A 15,000-nucleotide genomic window follows, 5' to 3' on the forward strand; every position below is an offset into this window, starting at 1 on the left:
GTGGGGGGGGGATGTGGGGGGGACAGTGGAGGGGCAGTGAGGGGGCAGTGGGGGACAGTGGGTGGACAGTGGGGGACAGTGGGGGGGCAGTGGGTGGGGACAGTGGGGGACAGTGGGGGGGGACAGTGGGGGACAGTGGGTGGGGACAGTGAGGGGGCAGTGGGGGACAGTGGGGGGGACAGGTTCAGGTGGTGAGTCCTCTCCTCTCCAACTCCCTCGTCTGCTTCAAACTCCTTGATCCTGAAACACAAAACTCTGTTACACACTGTTCATGTGTGTGTGTCAGGTGTGTGTCAGGTGTGTTACCTGTGTGTCAGGTGTGTGTCAGGTGTGTTACCTGTGTGTCAGGTGTGTTACCTGTGTGTCAGGTGTGTGTCAGGTGTTACCTGTGTGTCAGGTGTGTGTCAGGTGTGTGTCAGGTGTGTTACCTGTGTGTCAGGTGTGTGTCAGGTGTTACCTGTGTGTCAGGTGTGTGTCAGGTGTGTGTCAGGTGTGTTACCTGTGTGTCAGGTGTGTTACCTGTGTGTCAGGTGTGTGTCAGGTGTTACCTGTGTGTCAGGTGTGTGTCAGGTGTGTGTCAGGTGTGTTACCTGTGTGTCAGGTGTGTTACCTGTGTGTCAGGTGTGTGTCAGGTGTGTTACCTGTGTGTCAGGTGTGTGTCAGGTGTGTTACCTGTGTGTCAGGTGTGTTACCTGTGTGTCAGGTGTGTGTCAGGTGTGTTACCAGTGTGTCAGGTGTGTGTCAGGTGTGTTACCTGTGTGTCAGGTGTGTGTCAGGTGTGTTACCTGTGTGTCAGGTGTGTGTCAGGTGTGTTACCTGTGTGTCAGGTGTGTGTCAGGTGTGTTACCTGTGTGTCAGGTGTGTGTCAGGTGTGTTACCTGTGTGTCAGGTGTGTGTCAGGTGTTACCTGTGTGTCAGGTGTGTGTCAGGTGTGTGTCAGGTGTGTTACCTGTGTGTCAGGTGTGTTACCTGTGTGTCAGGTGTGTGTCAGGTGTTACCTGTGTGTCAGGTGTGTGTCAGGTGTGTGTCAGGTGTGTTACCTGTGTGTCAGGTGTGTTACCTGTGTGTCAGGTGTGTGTCAGGTGTGTTACCTGTGTGTCAGGTGTGTGTCAGGTGTGTTACCTGTGTGTCAGGTGTGTTACCTGTGTGTCAGGTGTGTGTCAGGTGTGTTACCAGTGTGTCAGGTGTGTGTCAGGTGTGTTACCTGTGTGTCAGGTGTGTGTCAGGTGTGTTACCTGTGTGTCAGGTGTGTGTCAGGTGTGTTACCTGTGTGTCAGGTGTGTGTCAGGTGTGTTACCTGTGTGTCAGGTGTGTGTCAGGTGTGTTACCTGTGTGTCAGGTGTGTGTCAGGTGTGTTACCTGTGTGTCAGGTGTGTGTCAGGTGTGTTACCTGTGTCTGCAGCGCCGCAGGAACCTCATGATCTTTCTCGCTGCCTGGTCTTGTTTCTTTGTTAAGAATGAGCCCCTGGAAGAAAAACACACTCAGTGTGTGTGTGTCCAGGTGTGTGTGTCCAGGTGTGTGTCCGTCCAGGTGTGTGTGTCCAGGTGTGTGTGTGTCCAGGTGTGTGTGTGTCCATGTGTGTGTGTCCAGGTGTGTGTGTCCAGGTGTGTGTGTCCAGGTGTGTGTGTCCAGGTGTGTGTGTCCAGGTGTGTGTGTGTCCAGGTGTGTGTGTGTCCATGTGTGTGTGTCCAGGTGTGTGTGTCCAGGTGTGTGTGTCCAGGTGTGTGTGTCCAGGTGTGTGTGTCCAGGTGTGTGTCCGTCCAGGTGTGTGTGTCCAGGTGTGTGTGTCCAGGTGTGTGTGTGTCCATGTGTGTGTGTCCAGGTGTGTGTGTCCAGGTGTGTGTGTCCAGGTGTGTGTCCGTCCAGGTGTGTGTGTCCAGGTGTGTGTGTCCAGGTGTGTGTGTGTCCATGTGTGTGTCCAGGTGTGTGTGTCCAGGTGTGTGTGTGTCCAGGTGTGTGTGTGTCCAGGTGTGTGTGTGTCCATGTGTGTGTCCAGGTGTGTGTGTGTCCATGTGTGTGTGTCCAGGTGTGTGTGTGTCCAGGTGTGTGTGTGTCCAGGTGTGTGTCCGTCCAGGTGTGTATGTGTGTCCAGGTGTGTGTGTGTCCAGGTGTGTGTCCAGGTGTGTGTGTGTCCATGTGTGTGTGTGTCCAGGTGTGTGTGTCCAGGTGTGTGTGTGTCCAGGTGTGTGTGTCCAGGTGTGTGTGTGTCCAGGTGTGTGTCCGTCCAGGTGTGTGTGTCCAGGTGTGTGTGTGTCCGTCCAGGTGTGTGTGTCCATGTGTGTGTCCGTCCAGGTGTGTGTGTCCTGGTGTGTGTCCGTCCAGGTGTGTGTGTCCAGGTGTGTGTCCGTCCAGGTGTGTGTGTGTCCAGGTGTGTAGGTGGGCTGTGTGTGTGTCCAGGTGTGTGTGTGTCCAGGTGTGTGTCCGTCCAGGTGTGTGTGTGTCCAGGTGTGTGTCCGTCCAGATGTGTGTTTCCAGGTGTGTAGGTCCAGGTGTGTGTCCAGGTGTGTGTGTGTCCAGGTGTGTGTGTCCAGGTGTGTGTCCGTCCAGGTGTGTGTGTCCAGGTGTGTGTGTCCAGGTGTGTGTGTGTCCATGTGTGTGTCCAGGTGTGTGTGTCCAGGTGTGTGTGTCCAGGTGTGTGTCCGTCCAGGTGTGTGTGTCCAGGTGTGTGTGTCCAGGTGTGTGTGTGTCCATGTGTGTGTCCAGGTGTGTGTGTGTCCAGGTGTGTGTGTGTCCAGGTGTGTGTGTGTCCAGGTGTGTGTCCAGGTGTGTGTGTGTCCATGTGTGTGTGTCCAGGTGTGTGTGTGTCCAGGTGTGTGTGTGTCCAGGTGTGTGTCCGTCCAGGTGTGTGTCCGTCCAGGTGTGTATGTGTGTCCAGGTGTGTGTCCAGGTGTGTGTCCAGGTGTGTGTGTGTCCATGTGTGTGTGTGTCCAGGTGTGTGTGTCCAGGTGTGTGTGTGTCCAGGTGTGTGTGTCCAGGTGTGTGTGTGTCCAGGTGTGTGTCCGTCCAGGTGTGTGTGTCCAGGTGTGTGTGTGTCCGTCCAGGTGTGTGTGTCCATGTGTGTGTCCGTCCAGGTGTGTGTGTCCAGGTGTGTGTCCGTCCAGGTGTGTGTGTCCAGGTGTGTGTCCGTCCAGGTGTGTGTGTGTCCAGGTGTGTAGGTGGGCTGTGTGTGTGTCCAGGTGTGTGTGTGTCCAGGTGTGTGTCCGTCCAGGTGTGTGTGTGTCCAGGTGTGTGTCCGTCCAGATGTGTGTTTCCAGGTGTGTAGGTCCAGGTGTGTGTCCAGGTGTGTGTGTGTCCAGGTGTGTGTGTCCAGGTGTGTGTGTCCAGGTGTGTGTCCATCCAGGTGTGTGTCCGTCCAGGTGTGTGTGTGTCCAGGTGTGTGTGTCCAGGTGTGTGTGTGTCCAGGTGTGTGTGTCCAGGTGTGTGTGTCCAGGTGTGTGTCCGTCCAGGTGTGTGTCCGTCCAGGTGTGTGTGTGTCCAGGTGTGTGTGTCCAGGTGTGTGTGTGTCCATGTGTGTGTGTCCAGGTGTGTGTGTGTCCATGTGTGTGTCCAGGTGTGTGTGTGTCCAGGTGTGTGTGTCCAGGTGTGTGTGTGTCCATGTGTGTGTCCAGGTGTGTGTGTGTCCAGGTGTGTGTGTGTCCAGGTGTGTGTGTCCAGGTGTGTGTGTGTCCAGGTGTCTGTCCGTCCAGGTGTGTGTGTGTCCATGTGTGTGTGTGTCCATGTGTGTGTGTGTGTCCAGGTGTGTGTGTCCAGGTGTGTGTGTCCAGGTGTGTGTGTGTCCAGGTGTGTGTGTGTCCATGTGTGTGTGTGTCCAGGTGTGTGTGTCCAGGTGTGTGTGTGTCCAGGTGTGTGTGTCCAGGTGTATGTGTGTCCAGGTGTGTGTCCGTCCAGGTGTGTGTGTGTCCGTCCAGGTGTGTGTGTCCATGTGTGTGTCCATCCAGGTGTGTGTCCATCCAGGTGTGTAGGTGGGCTGTGTGTGTGTCCAGGTGTGTGTCCGTCCAGGTGTGTGTCCGTCCAGGTGTGTGTCCGTCCAGATGTGTGTGTGTCCAGGTGTGTAGGTCCAGGTGTGTGTCCGTCCAGATGTGTGTGTGTCCAGGTGAGTGTCCAGGTGTGTGTCCAGGTGTGTGTCCAGGTGTGTGTCCAGGTGTGTGTCCAGGTGAGCAGGTACCTGATCCTGGGGGCGTGGCCTGCGGCCCCCCGGGGCCCCGCCTTCAGCCTCTCGTACTCCTTGTAGCTGCGGTAGTACTGCTGGATGAGTACGGCGGCGCGGCGGCTCTGCTGGAAGCGCTTCTGCTCGTAGTACGACCGGAACTTGGACTGGATCAAGATGGCCGCCTGGGTCATCTTCTTGTAGAGGGCGTACTGGGGGGGGGGGGCAATGTTAATGATGATACCTGCTGACATCACACGCACACGCGCACACACACACACACACACACACACACACACACACACACACACACACACACACACACACAGTACCTTGAGAGCTATCCATGTTAGCTACCAGAAAGAGAAAGACGACACAGCAGGTTAGTGCACTGTTAGTGAAGCTGACACACACACACACACACACACACACACACCACACACACACACACACACACACACACACACACACACACACACACACACACACACACACACACACACACACACACACCTGTTTGTACTTCCTGTAGCATCTCTGTATGACAGCTGCTGCCATGTCCTGCTGCTCCTTCAGTCTGCGACCCTGCAAACACACACACACTTCTACTGAGGTCATGTGACGGGTCATGTGACGAGACGAGGTCATGTGACGAGACGAGGTCATGTGACGGGTCATGTGACGGGTCATGTGACGAGACGAGGTCATGTGACGGGTCATGTGACGGGTCATGTGACGAGGTCATGTGACGGGTCATGTGACGAGGTCATGTGACGGGTCATGTGACGAGACGAGGTCATGTGACGGGTCATGTGACGAGGTCATGTGACGAGGTCATGTGACGGGTCATGTGACGGGTCATGTGACGAGGTCATGTGACGGGTCATGTGACGAGGTCATGTGACGGGTCATGTGACGAGACGAGGTCATGTGACGGGTCATGTGACGAGGTCATGTGACGGTCACGTGACGAGATGAGGTCATGTGACGAGGTCATATGACGAGATGAGGTCATGTGACGAGACGAGGTCATGTGACGAGACGAGGTCATGTGACGGGGTCATGTGACGGGTCATGTGACGAGACGAGGTCATGTGACGAGACGAGGTCATGTGACAGGTCATGTGACGAGGTCATGTGACGGGTCATGTGACGAGACGAGGTCATGTGACGGGTCATGTGACGAGGTCATGTGACGGGTCATGTGACGGGTCATGTGACGAGGTCATGTGACGGTCACGTGACGAGATGAGGTCATGTGACGAGGTCATGTGACGAGGTCATGTGACGAGGTCATGTGACGAGGTCATGTGACGAGACGAGGTCATGTGACGGGGTCATGTGACGAGACGAGGTCATGTGACGGGGTCATGTGACGAGACGAGGTCATGTGACGGGGTCATGTGACGAGACGAGGTCATGTGACGAGGTCATGTGACGAGACGAGGTCATGTGACGGGTCATGTGACGGGTCATGTGACGGGGTCATGTGACGAGGTCATGTGACGAGACGAGGTCATGTGACGGGTCATGTGACGAGGTCATGTGACGGGTCATGTGACGAGGTCATGTGACGGGTCATGTGACGAGGTCATGTGACGGGTCATGTGACGAGACGAGGTCATGTGACGAGGTCATGTGACGAGACGAGGTCATGTGACGAGACGAGGTCATGTGACGAGGTCATGTGACGAGACGAGGTCATGTGACGGGTCATGTGACGAGGTCATGTGACGGGTCATGTGACGAGGTCATGTGACGGGTCATGTGACGAGGTCATGTGACGGGTCATGTGACGAGACGAGGTCATGTGACGAGGTCATGTGACGAGACGAGGTCATGTGACGGGTCATGTGACGGGTCACAGTCTGACCTTGTATCTCCTGAAGGCGTTCTGGATGATCCTCGCCGCCTCATAAAGTTCTCGCTGCTCGCCGTCCGTCAGCGTCAGCAGGGCGAAGTCTCTCTCCATCTTCCCATTGGCTGAGGCGTTCAGGAACTCTGCCCACGCCGCCGAGGAGGGGGGGCGGAGCCTCTGGAGGGCCAGGGCACTGAGGGGGGAGGGGGGGCACATCCTCCTGGAAGGGCATGTGAGAATGAAGCATCTGGCGTCACGGGGGGGGGGGGACTCTACTGAGACAGGAAGTACTGCCCACCTGGGCAGGGAGTGGGCGTCGACCGTCTCCAGGTAGGTGGCCAACCAGGTGTCCTGTAGGGCGGGGTTGTCCCGCCTCTCTCTCAGCGGTGACTCCGCCCCCCGGGGGAAGTCCTGTTGTTTGATTCGCTCGGGCGTGGCCTCAATGATCTGCTCCGCCAGCGTCTCCATGTCCACCTGAGGGAGGGTAACCATAGCAACAGAGACACGGTCAGCGAGGCGTGGTACCGGGGGCGTGGCCACCTGGACCACCCCCCCCCCCCCCCGGTACCTGCAGCACCTCTTCCTCCAGGTACTCCTCGTTCTCAGCGTTCTCGTAGCCCGGCAGCTGTCCCGGGGGGGCGTTCTCGTAGTCCATGAGGTAGAGGGGGGAGTCTCTGGACCCCCCGGGGGGGGGCCCCGCAGCACCGTCCGGGAACGCCCCATCTGGCTCCGCCCACGACACCGCCACTGGAGAAAGGGGGGAGGGCAACGACAAGGAGGGGGAAGTGTCCATGGGGGCGGGGCCACTAGAGTAGGCGGAGCTAGGGGAAGGGGAGGAGGGGTCGAGGGGGGAGGGGGGGTCGAGGGGGGAGGGGGGGCTGCCGGACGAGCTCAGACCTGCAGGGGTGAAGAGATCACAGCCAATCAGAGAGCAGCAGGAGGAGGAGGAGCAGCAGCAGCAGTACCTGTGTCAGGGCTGGTGGAGGGTGGAGGAGGGGGTGGAGGAGGGGGTGGAGCAGCCCCCCCCCCGGCCAGCACTGAGGCCAGCACAGTGTGTCCTCTGGACCGAGCCACGGCCAGCGGCAGGCGGCCCAGAGAGTCCGGGATCCTCAGAGCCTCCCTCTGCCACTGGGACAACATCTGGGCGGCTCGCTGGTGGCCCAGGGCACAGGCCCACATCTGGAACACAGCACAGTGTGTGTGTGTGTGTGTGTGTGTGTGTGTGTGTGTGTGTGTGTGTGTGTGTGTGTGTGTGTGTGTGTGTGTGTACCAGTGGTGTGCAGGAAAAGTGGTCGACGTTCAAAGGATCAACTTCCTGTTCCAAATCCAGACTGTCACTGTTTACAATCCTGGAACACACAAACAAACAAGGTGTGTACAGGTGTGTACCAGGTGTGTGTACAGGTGTGTACCTGCAGTGGATCAGGTGTGTATCAGGTGTGTGTACAGGTGTGTACCTCCAGTGGATCAGGGTGTGTACAGGTGTGTACAGGTGTGTACAGGTGTGTACAGGTGTGTACCTCCAGTGGATCAGGGTGTGTACAGGTGTGTACAGGTGTGTACCTCCAGTGGATCAGGGTGTGTACAGGTGTGTACAGGTGTGTACCTCCAGTGGATCAGGGTGTGTACAGGTGTGTACAGGTGTGTACCTCCACTGGATCAGGGTGTGTATCAGGTGTGTGTACAGGTTGTGTACCTCCACTGGATCAGGGTGTGTATCAGGTGTGTACAGGTGTGTACCTCCAGTGGATCAGGGTGTGTATCAGGTGTGTATCAGGTGTGTACAGGTGTGTACCTCCAGTGGATCAGGGTGTGTATCAGGTGTGTGTACAGGTGTGTACCTCCAGTGGATCAGGGTGTGTATCAGGTGTGTACAGGTGTGTACAGGTGTGTACCTCCAGTGGATCAGGGTGTGTATCAGGTGTGTGTACAGGTGTGTACAGGTGTGTACCTCCAGTGGATCAGGGTGTGTATCAGGTGTGTATCTGGTGTGTACAGGTGTGTACCTCCAGTGGATCAGGGTGTGTATCAGGTGTGTATCAGGTGTGTACAGGTGTGTACCTCCAGTGGATCAGGGTGTGTATCAGGTGTGTGTACAGGTGTGTACCTCCAGTGGATCAGGGTGTGTATCAGGTGTGTATCAGGTGTGTACAGGTGTGTACCTCCAGTGGATCAGGGGTGTGTATCAGGTGTGTACAGGTGTGTACAGGTGTGTACCTCCAGTGGATCAGGGTGTGTATCAGGTGTGTGTACAGGTGTGTACAGGTGTGTACCTCCAGTGGATCAGGGTGTGTATCTGGTGTGTACAGGTGTGTACCTCCAGTGTATCAGGTGTGTACAGGTGTGTACAGGTGTGTACAGGTGTGTACCTCCAGTGGATCAGGGTGTGTATCAGGTGTGTGTACAGGTGTGTACCTCCAGTGGATCAGGGTGTGTATCAGGTGTGTGTATCAGGTGTGTGTACAGGTGTGTACCTCCAGTGGATCAGGGTGTGTATCAGGTGTGTGTACAGGTGTGTACCTCCAGTGGATCAGGGTGTGTATCAGGTGTGTGTATCAGGTGTGTACAGGTGTGTACCTCCAGTGGATCAGGGTGTGTATCAGGTGTGTGTATCAGGTGTGTGTATCAGGTGTGTACAGGTGTGTACAGGTGTGTACAGGTGTGTACCTCCAGTGGATCAGGGTGTGTATCAGGTGTGTGTACAGGTGTGTACAGGTGTGTACAGGTGTGTACCTCCAGTGGATCAGGGTGTGTATCAGGTGTGTACAGGTGTGTACAGGTGTGTACCTCCAGTGGATCAGGGTGTGTACAGGTGTGTACAGGTGTGTACAGGTGTGTACCTCCAGTGGATCAGGGTGTGTATCAGGTGTGTACAGGTGTGTACCTCCAGTGGATCAGGTGTGTGTATCAGGTGTGTACAGGTGTGTACAGGTGTGTACAGGTGTGTACCTCCAGTGGATCAGGGTGTGTATCAGGTGTGTGTATCAGGTGTGTACAGGTGTGTACAGGTGTGTACCTCCAGTGGATCAGGGTGTGTATCAGGTGTGTGTACCCCTGCGCCGCCGCCAGGTGCAGCAGCGTCATCCCTCGGTGACGGACGGAGTGATGGAGTCTCTCTCCTCCTCCACACCAACGTCCTCCCTTCATCATCCGCTCACACACTCCCACTATCCTCCTCTCAAACCACTGCTGGCCGTCTGTGATTGGAGGAGGGGGGGGAGGGGGCGTGGCCAGCTGCCGGCCTCTCGGCTGTGGTTGGTGATGATGATGATGATGAAGAGGCTGGTTGTCTCTGGAGGACATGTCCGCCATCCGCCGCTCCATCTGCTCCAGACGCTCCAGGATGGACATCCGGAACTGGTTATCTGCAGGGACACGTCCACACTGAGACGGGCTGTCCTGCAGGGACACGTCCACACTGAGACGGGCTGTCCTGCAGGGACACGTCCACACTGAGACGGGCTGTCCTGCAGGGACACGTCCACAGCGAGACGGACTGTCCTGCAGGGACACGTCCACACTGAGACGGGCTGTCCTGCAGGGACACGTCCACACTGAGACGGACTGTCCTGCAGGGACACGTCCACAGCGAGACGGACTGTCCTGCAGGGACACGTCCACACTGAGACGGGCTGTCCTGCAGGGACACGTCCACACTGAGACGGACTGCCCTGCAGGGACACGTCCACACTGAGACGGGCTGTCCTGCAGGGACACGTCCACACTGAGACGGACTGTCCTGCAGGGACAGGTCCACAGCGAGACGGGCTGTCCTGCAGGGACACGTCCACACTGAGACGAGCTGTCCTGCAGGGACACGTCCACAGCGAGACGGACTGTCCTGCAGGGACACGTCCACACTGAGACGGACTGTCCTGCAGGGACACGTCCACAGCGAGACGGGCTGTCCTGCAGGGACACGTCCACAGCGAGATGGACTGTCCTGCAGGGACACGTCCACACAGAGACGGACTGTCCTGCAGGGACAGGTCCACAGCGAGACGGACTGTCCTGCAGGGACACGTCCACACTGAGACGGACTGTCCTGCAGGGACACTTCCACACTGAGACGGACTGTCCTGCAGGGACACGTCCACAGCGAGATGGACTGTCCTGCAGGGACACGTCCACACTGAGACGGACTGTCCTGCAGGGACAGGTCCACAGCGAGACGGACTGTCCTGCAGGGACACGTCCACAGCGAGATGGACTGTCCTGCAGGGACACGTCCACACTGAGACGGACTGTCCTGCAGGGACAGGTCCACAGCGAGATGGACTGTCCTGCAGGGACAGGTCCACAGCGAGACGGGCTGTCCTGCAGGGACACGTCCACAGCGAGATGGACTGTCCTGCAGGGACAGGTCCACAGCGAGACAGGCTGTCCTGCAGGGACAGGTCCACAGCGAGATGGACTGTCCTGCAGGGACACGTCCACACTGAGACGGACTGTCCTGCAGGGACACGTCCACAGTGAGACGGGCTGTCCTGCAGGGACGTGTACATACAGACAGAGAGAGGCAGAGGGGGCGGGGCCGAGCAGAGGGGGCGGGGCAGGAACTGACCGTCCAATGAGAGCCAGTCCAGCTGCGAGCTGGGTAGGGAGCTGGCGTTCCGGGCCCGGTACTCAAAGAGGACGGACGAGGACACGGACCCCCCGGTCTCCAGGACCCGCAGACACACCAGGCCGGCCTCGTGGGCTGCGGGGAGGACAGACAGGTGAGTGACGGGGTTGTCGCGGCGACGGGCGGTGGGCGGGGCCTCCGGGTCACCTGGGCAGTAGCAGCGCAGGACCCCCGGCTGGATGAGCAAGGCGGAGACCGGGTTCTGGTCGAACACGCAGGAGTACCGTCCTGTAGGGCCGGTCCAGGGCCCAGTGATCAGCACCTTCACCCCCCCCTGTAGGGACACACCTTACTGAGGACCTTACCTCTGTAGGGACACACCTTACTGAGGACCTTACCCCTGTAGGGACACACCTTACTGAGGACCTTAACCCTGTAAGGACACATCTTACTGACAACCTTACCCCCCCTGTAGGGACACACCTTACTGAGGACCTTACCCCTGTAGGGACACACCTTACTGAGGACCTTACCCCTGTAGGGACACACCTTACTGAGGACCTTACCCCTGTAGGGACACAGCCTTACTGAGGACCTTAACCCTGTAAGGACACATCTTACTGACAACCTTACCCCCCCTGTAGGGACACACCTTACTGAGGACCTTACCCCTGTAGGGACACACCTTACTGAGGACCTTACCCCTGTAGGGACACAGCCTTACTGAGGACCTTACCCCTGTAGGGACACACCTTACTGAGGACCTTACCCCTGTAGGGACACACCTTACTGAGGACCTTACCCCTGTAGGGACACAGCCTTACTGAGGACCTTACCCCTGTAGGGACACACCTTACTGAGGACCTTACCCCTGTAGGGACACAGCCTTACTGAGGACCTTAACCCTGTAGGGACACACCTTACTGAGGACCTTACCCCTGTAGGGACACAGCCTTACTGAGGACCTTACCCCTGTAGGGACACAGCCTTACTGAGGACCTTAACCCTGTAGGGACACACCTTACTGAGGACCTTACCCCTGTAGGGACACACCTTACTGAGGACCTTAACCCTGTAGGGACACACTGTTACTGACAACCTTACCCCCCCTAGACCGTAGAGGTTAGTGATGGTTGGTGATGGTTGGTGATGGTTAGTGATGGTTAGTGAAGGTTGGTGAAGGTTAGTGATGGTTAGTGGTGGTTGGTGGTGGTTGGTGATGGTTAGTGATGGTTAGTGGTGGTTGGTGGTGGTTGGTGATGGTTGGTGGTGGTTAGTGATGGTTAGTGAAGGTTGGTGAAGGTTAGTGATGGTTGGTGGTGGTTGGTGGTGGTTGGTGATGGTTGGTGATGGTTAGTGATGGTTAGTGGTGGTTGGTGGTGGTTGGTGATGGTTAGTGATGGTTGGTGGTGGTTGGTGGTGGTTGGTGATGGTTAGTGATGGTTAGTGGTGGTTGGTGGTGGTTGGTGATGGTTGGTGGTGGTTAGTGATGGTTAGTGAAGGTTGGTGAAGGTTAGTGATGGTTAGTGGTGGTTGGTGATGGTTGGTGGTGGTTAGTGGTGGTTGGTGATGGTTAGTGATGGTTGGTGATGGTTGGTGATGGTTGGTGATGGTTAGTGATGGTTGGTGATGGTTAGTGATGGTTGGTGATGGTTAGTGACGGTTAGTGGTGGTTGGTGATGGTTAGTGACGGTTAGTGGTGGTTAGTGATGGTTAGTGACGGTTAGTGGTGGTTAGCGGTGGTTGGTGATGGTTAGTGATGGTTAGTGATGGTTGGTGATGGTTAGTGACGGTTAGTGGTGGTTAGTGGTGGTTGGTGATGGTTAGTGACGGTTAGTGGTGGTTAGTGATGGTTGGTGATGGTTAGTGGTGGTTAGTGATGGTTGGTGATGGTTAGTGGTGGTTAGTGATGGTTAGTGGTGGTTAGCGGTGGTTGGTGATGGTTAGTGGTGGTTAGTGATGGTTGGTGATGGTTAGTGGTGGTTAGTGATGGTTGGTGATGGTTAGTGGTGGTTAGTGATGGTTAGCGGTGGTTGGTGATGGTTAGTGGTGGTTAGTGGTGGTTAGTGGTGGTTAGCGGTGGTTGGTGATGGTTAGTGATGGTTGGTGATGGTTAGTGACGGTTAGTGGTGGTTGGTGACGGTTAGTGGTGGTTAGTGACGGTTAGTGGTGGTTAGTGGTGGTTAGTGGTGGGTGTCTAGTTACCTCGGGATACGACCACTCTGGAGAGAAGTCAGTGATGGCGGCGAGGCGAGTGGAGGAGGACGAAGGCAGCGGGTGGGGGAAGGGGAGGAAGGAGGAGGAGGGGGAGGGCTGGGGGGGCACCATGTAGCGGATGCCTGAGGGGTTTGGCGTGGCCGCCCCGGCGGGGGGGCAGGTGGGCGTGGCCAGGCCGGCGGGGGGCTGCTGGTCACAGGCGGCGTTCCCGGAGGGGGTGGCGTCCTCCGTCATGAGGTCAGAGATGAGGTCGGGGAACTGGCTGTCGAACACGATGGCGAGCTCCTCCCGCCTTCGCCCGGAGTGCTCCGCCTCCTGCACCTCCTCCTCCTGCACCTCCTCCTCCGCCGTGGGCACGTCCAGGCCGTAGCCCCGCCTCCTCCCCTCCTCCTTCACCTGGACGGGAGGTGTCTCCCGTGGCTGCGCCTGATTGGCCGGCTGAGTGGGCGGGCTGGCGACGTCCTGACACACCAGCAGCAGGGAGGTGGGCCCGGGCTGTTGCCGTGGAGACGAGGAGGCGTGGCCTGTCTGGAAGGAGGGCGGAGCAGAGGTGAGCGGAAAGGGAAGCTCCTCCTCCTGAAGCTCCTCCCACTTCGCCAACTCACCTGCAGCAGTGCCAGCTTAGTGGGCGGGGCTCTGCCTTCTTCATCATCATCATCATCATCATCGTTGCTCCTCTGCCCCGCCTCCTCCACCCCCCTCCCTCCCAGCTCCAGGCAGAGGGGGGGGAGGGGCGGGGCCGCCGAGGCGGTGGGAGACAGGGAGAGCGAGGGAGGGGGGGGGGGCGGAGTCTCTCCTGTCCACCTCCGAGGACGAGGAAAGAGAGGAGAGAGAGGAGGGGGGGGACACAGACGAGGGAGGGGTGGAGGTGGGCGACAGTGAGAGAGCAAGAGGGGGGGGAGAAAAGGGGGAGGATGTGCAGATGAGGGGGGGAGGAGGAAGGGAGGGGGGGGCCGCCGTACGTCTGGCCTTGTTTGGGGGAGTTGAGGAAGGAGTCGGGGTCAAAGGCCAGCGACAGGGAGGGGTGAGGCGGGGGGAGGAGAGGGTGAGGATGGAGGGGAGGCAGCGGAGGGGGGTGGGGGAGGAGAGCGGAGCGAGGAGGAGGAGGAGGGGGGGGGGGGGAGGAGCACGCCTCCGATGACGGGCGAGGGCAGCAGGGTGAGAGAGAGCGTGGCCTGGACAGGTGGGGGGGGGAGGGGGGAGGGGGGAGGAGCAGTGGACCGGAGTGGGGGAGGGACAGGCTCTGCTTAGGCCCCGCCTCCTCTACTCCAGCTCCTCCCCCGGCGATGGGGGCCGCCGTCGCCATGACGATGACCGCGTTCTGCGGCAGAGCCACCGTGGCGAGGTCGCCGTAGAAACCGTTGTTCTGGTTGTTCATGGCGATGGTGGCGGTGTGCGCCTGGGGGGGGGGTGGCGGCCGAGCTGGGGGGGCAGAGAGGGGACAGGTGAGGTGGTGGTGGTGGGGGGGGGGGGGGGGTGGCCTCGCCGTCACTGTACTCACCTGGACGGGGGCCGGGGAGAGGAGGCGGGGCTCTGGGCCTGCAGGTGGGGCAGCTTGGCGTCGGCCCCGCCCCCCTCAAGGGGCGGGGGGCGGGGCCTGCAGGAGGGGGGGGGGCAGCTTCGGGGAGATGATGCGGTGCTTGGTGCTGTTGCAGCGGTGAGGAATGTTCACTCCTGAAGACACTGAGGACACGGGTGAGGACACACAGGTGAGGACACACACGGGAGAGGACACACACATGTGAGGACACACACGGGAGAGGACACACACAGGTGAGGACACACACGGGAGAGGACACACACGGGAGAGGACACACGGGTGAGGACACACACGGGAGAGGACACACGGGTGAGGACACACACAGGTGAGGACACACGGGTGAGGACACACACAGGTGAGGACACACAGGTGAGGACACACATGGGTGAGGACACACACAGGTGAGGACACACAGGTGAGGACACACACGGGTGAGGACACACAGGTGAGGACACACACGGGTGAGGACACACACGGGTGAGGACACACACATGTGAGGACACACACGGGTGAGGACACACACATGTGAGGACACATGTGTGAGGACACACACATGCGAGGACACACGGGTGAGGGCGGTGACATCACGGCCAGGGGGCGGGGCTTACCCTGGCCACTACACAGACAGGCGTGTGTCCGCGGCTGAGGTTTGGTTCTCTGTCGCTCCAGAACC

General features: G+C 58.4%; 1 protein-coding gene across 1 annotated transcript in view; it reads right to left on the bottom strand.

Moving 5' to 3' along the window:
- The window catches only part of camta2 (calmodulin binding transcription activator 2), a 22,560-nt gene that overhangs the window by 590 nt on the left and 6,970 nt on the right, over nt 1-15,000 (bottom strand). The window contains 23 exon segments of the mRNA XM_080522140.1: nt 1-240; nt 1,391-1,465; nt 4,167-4,360; nt 4,662-4,733; nt 6,022-6,226; nt 6,305-6,480; nt 6,575-6,903; nt 6,972-7,185; nt 7,277-7,355; nt 9,023-9,371; nt 10,571-10,705; nt 10,778-10,904; nt 12,776-13,315; nt 13,393-13,576; nt 13,578-13,720; nt 13,722-13,815; nt 13,817-14,008; nt 14,010-14,041; nt 14,043-14,195; nt 14,197-14,209; nt 14,289-14,401; nt 14,403-14,470; nt 14,936-15,000. The exon segment at nt 1-240 is cut by the window's left edge and continues 590 nt beyond it; the exon segment at nt 14,936-15,000 is cut by the window's right edge and continues 55 nt beyond it. Coding sequence (XP_080378266.1) covers nt 1-240; nt 1,391-1,465; nt 4,167-4,360; nt 4,662-4,733; nt 6,022-6,226; nt 6,305-6,480; nt 6,575-6,903; nt 6,972-7,185; nt 7,277-7,355; nt 9,023-9,371; nt 10,571-10,705; nt 10,778-10,904; nt 12,776-13,315; nt 13,393-13,576; nt 13,578-13,720; nt 13,722-13,815; nt 13,817-14,008; nt 14,010-14,041; nt 14,043-14,195; nt 14,197-14,209; nt 14,289-14,401; nt 14,403-14,470; nt 14,936-15,000 — 3,792 coding nt within the window.

The sequence above is a fragment of the Blennius ocellaris genome, assembly GCF_963422515.1.
Source record: "Blennius ocellaris genome assembly, contig: SCAFFOLD_58, whole genome shotgun sequence".
NCBI lineage: Eukaryota > Metazoa > Chordata > Actinopteri > Blenniiformes > Blenniidae > Blennius > Blennius ocellaris.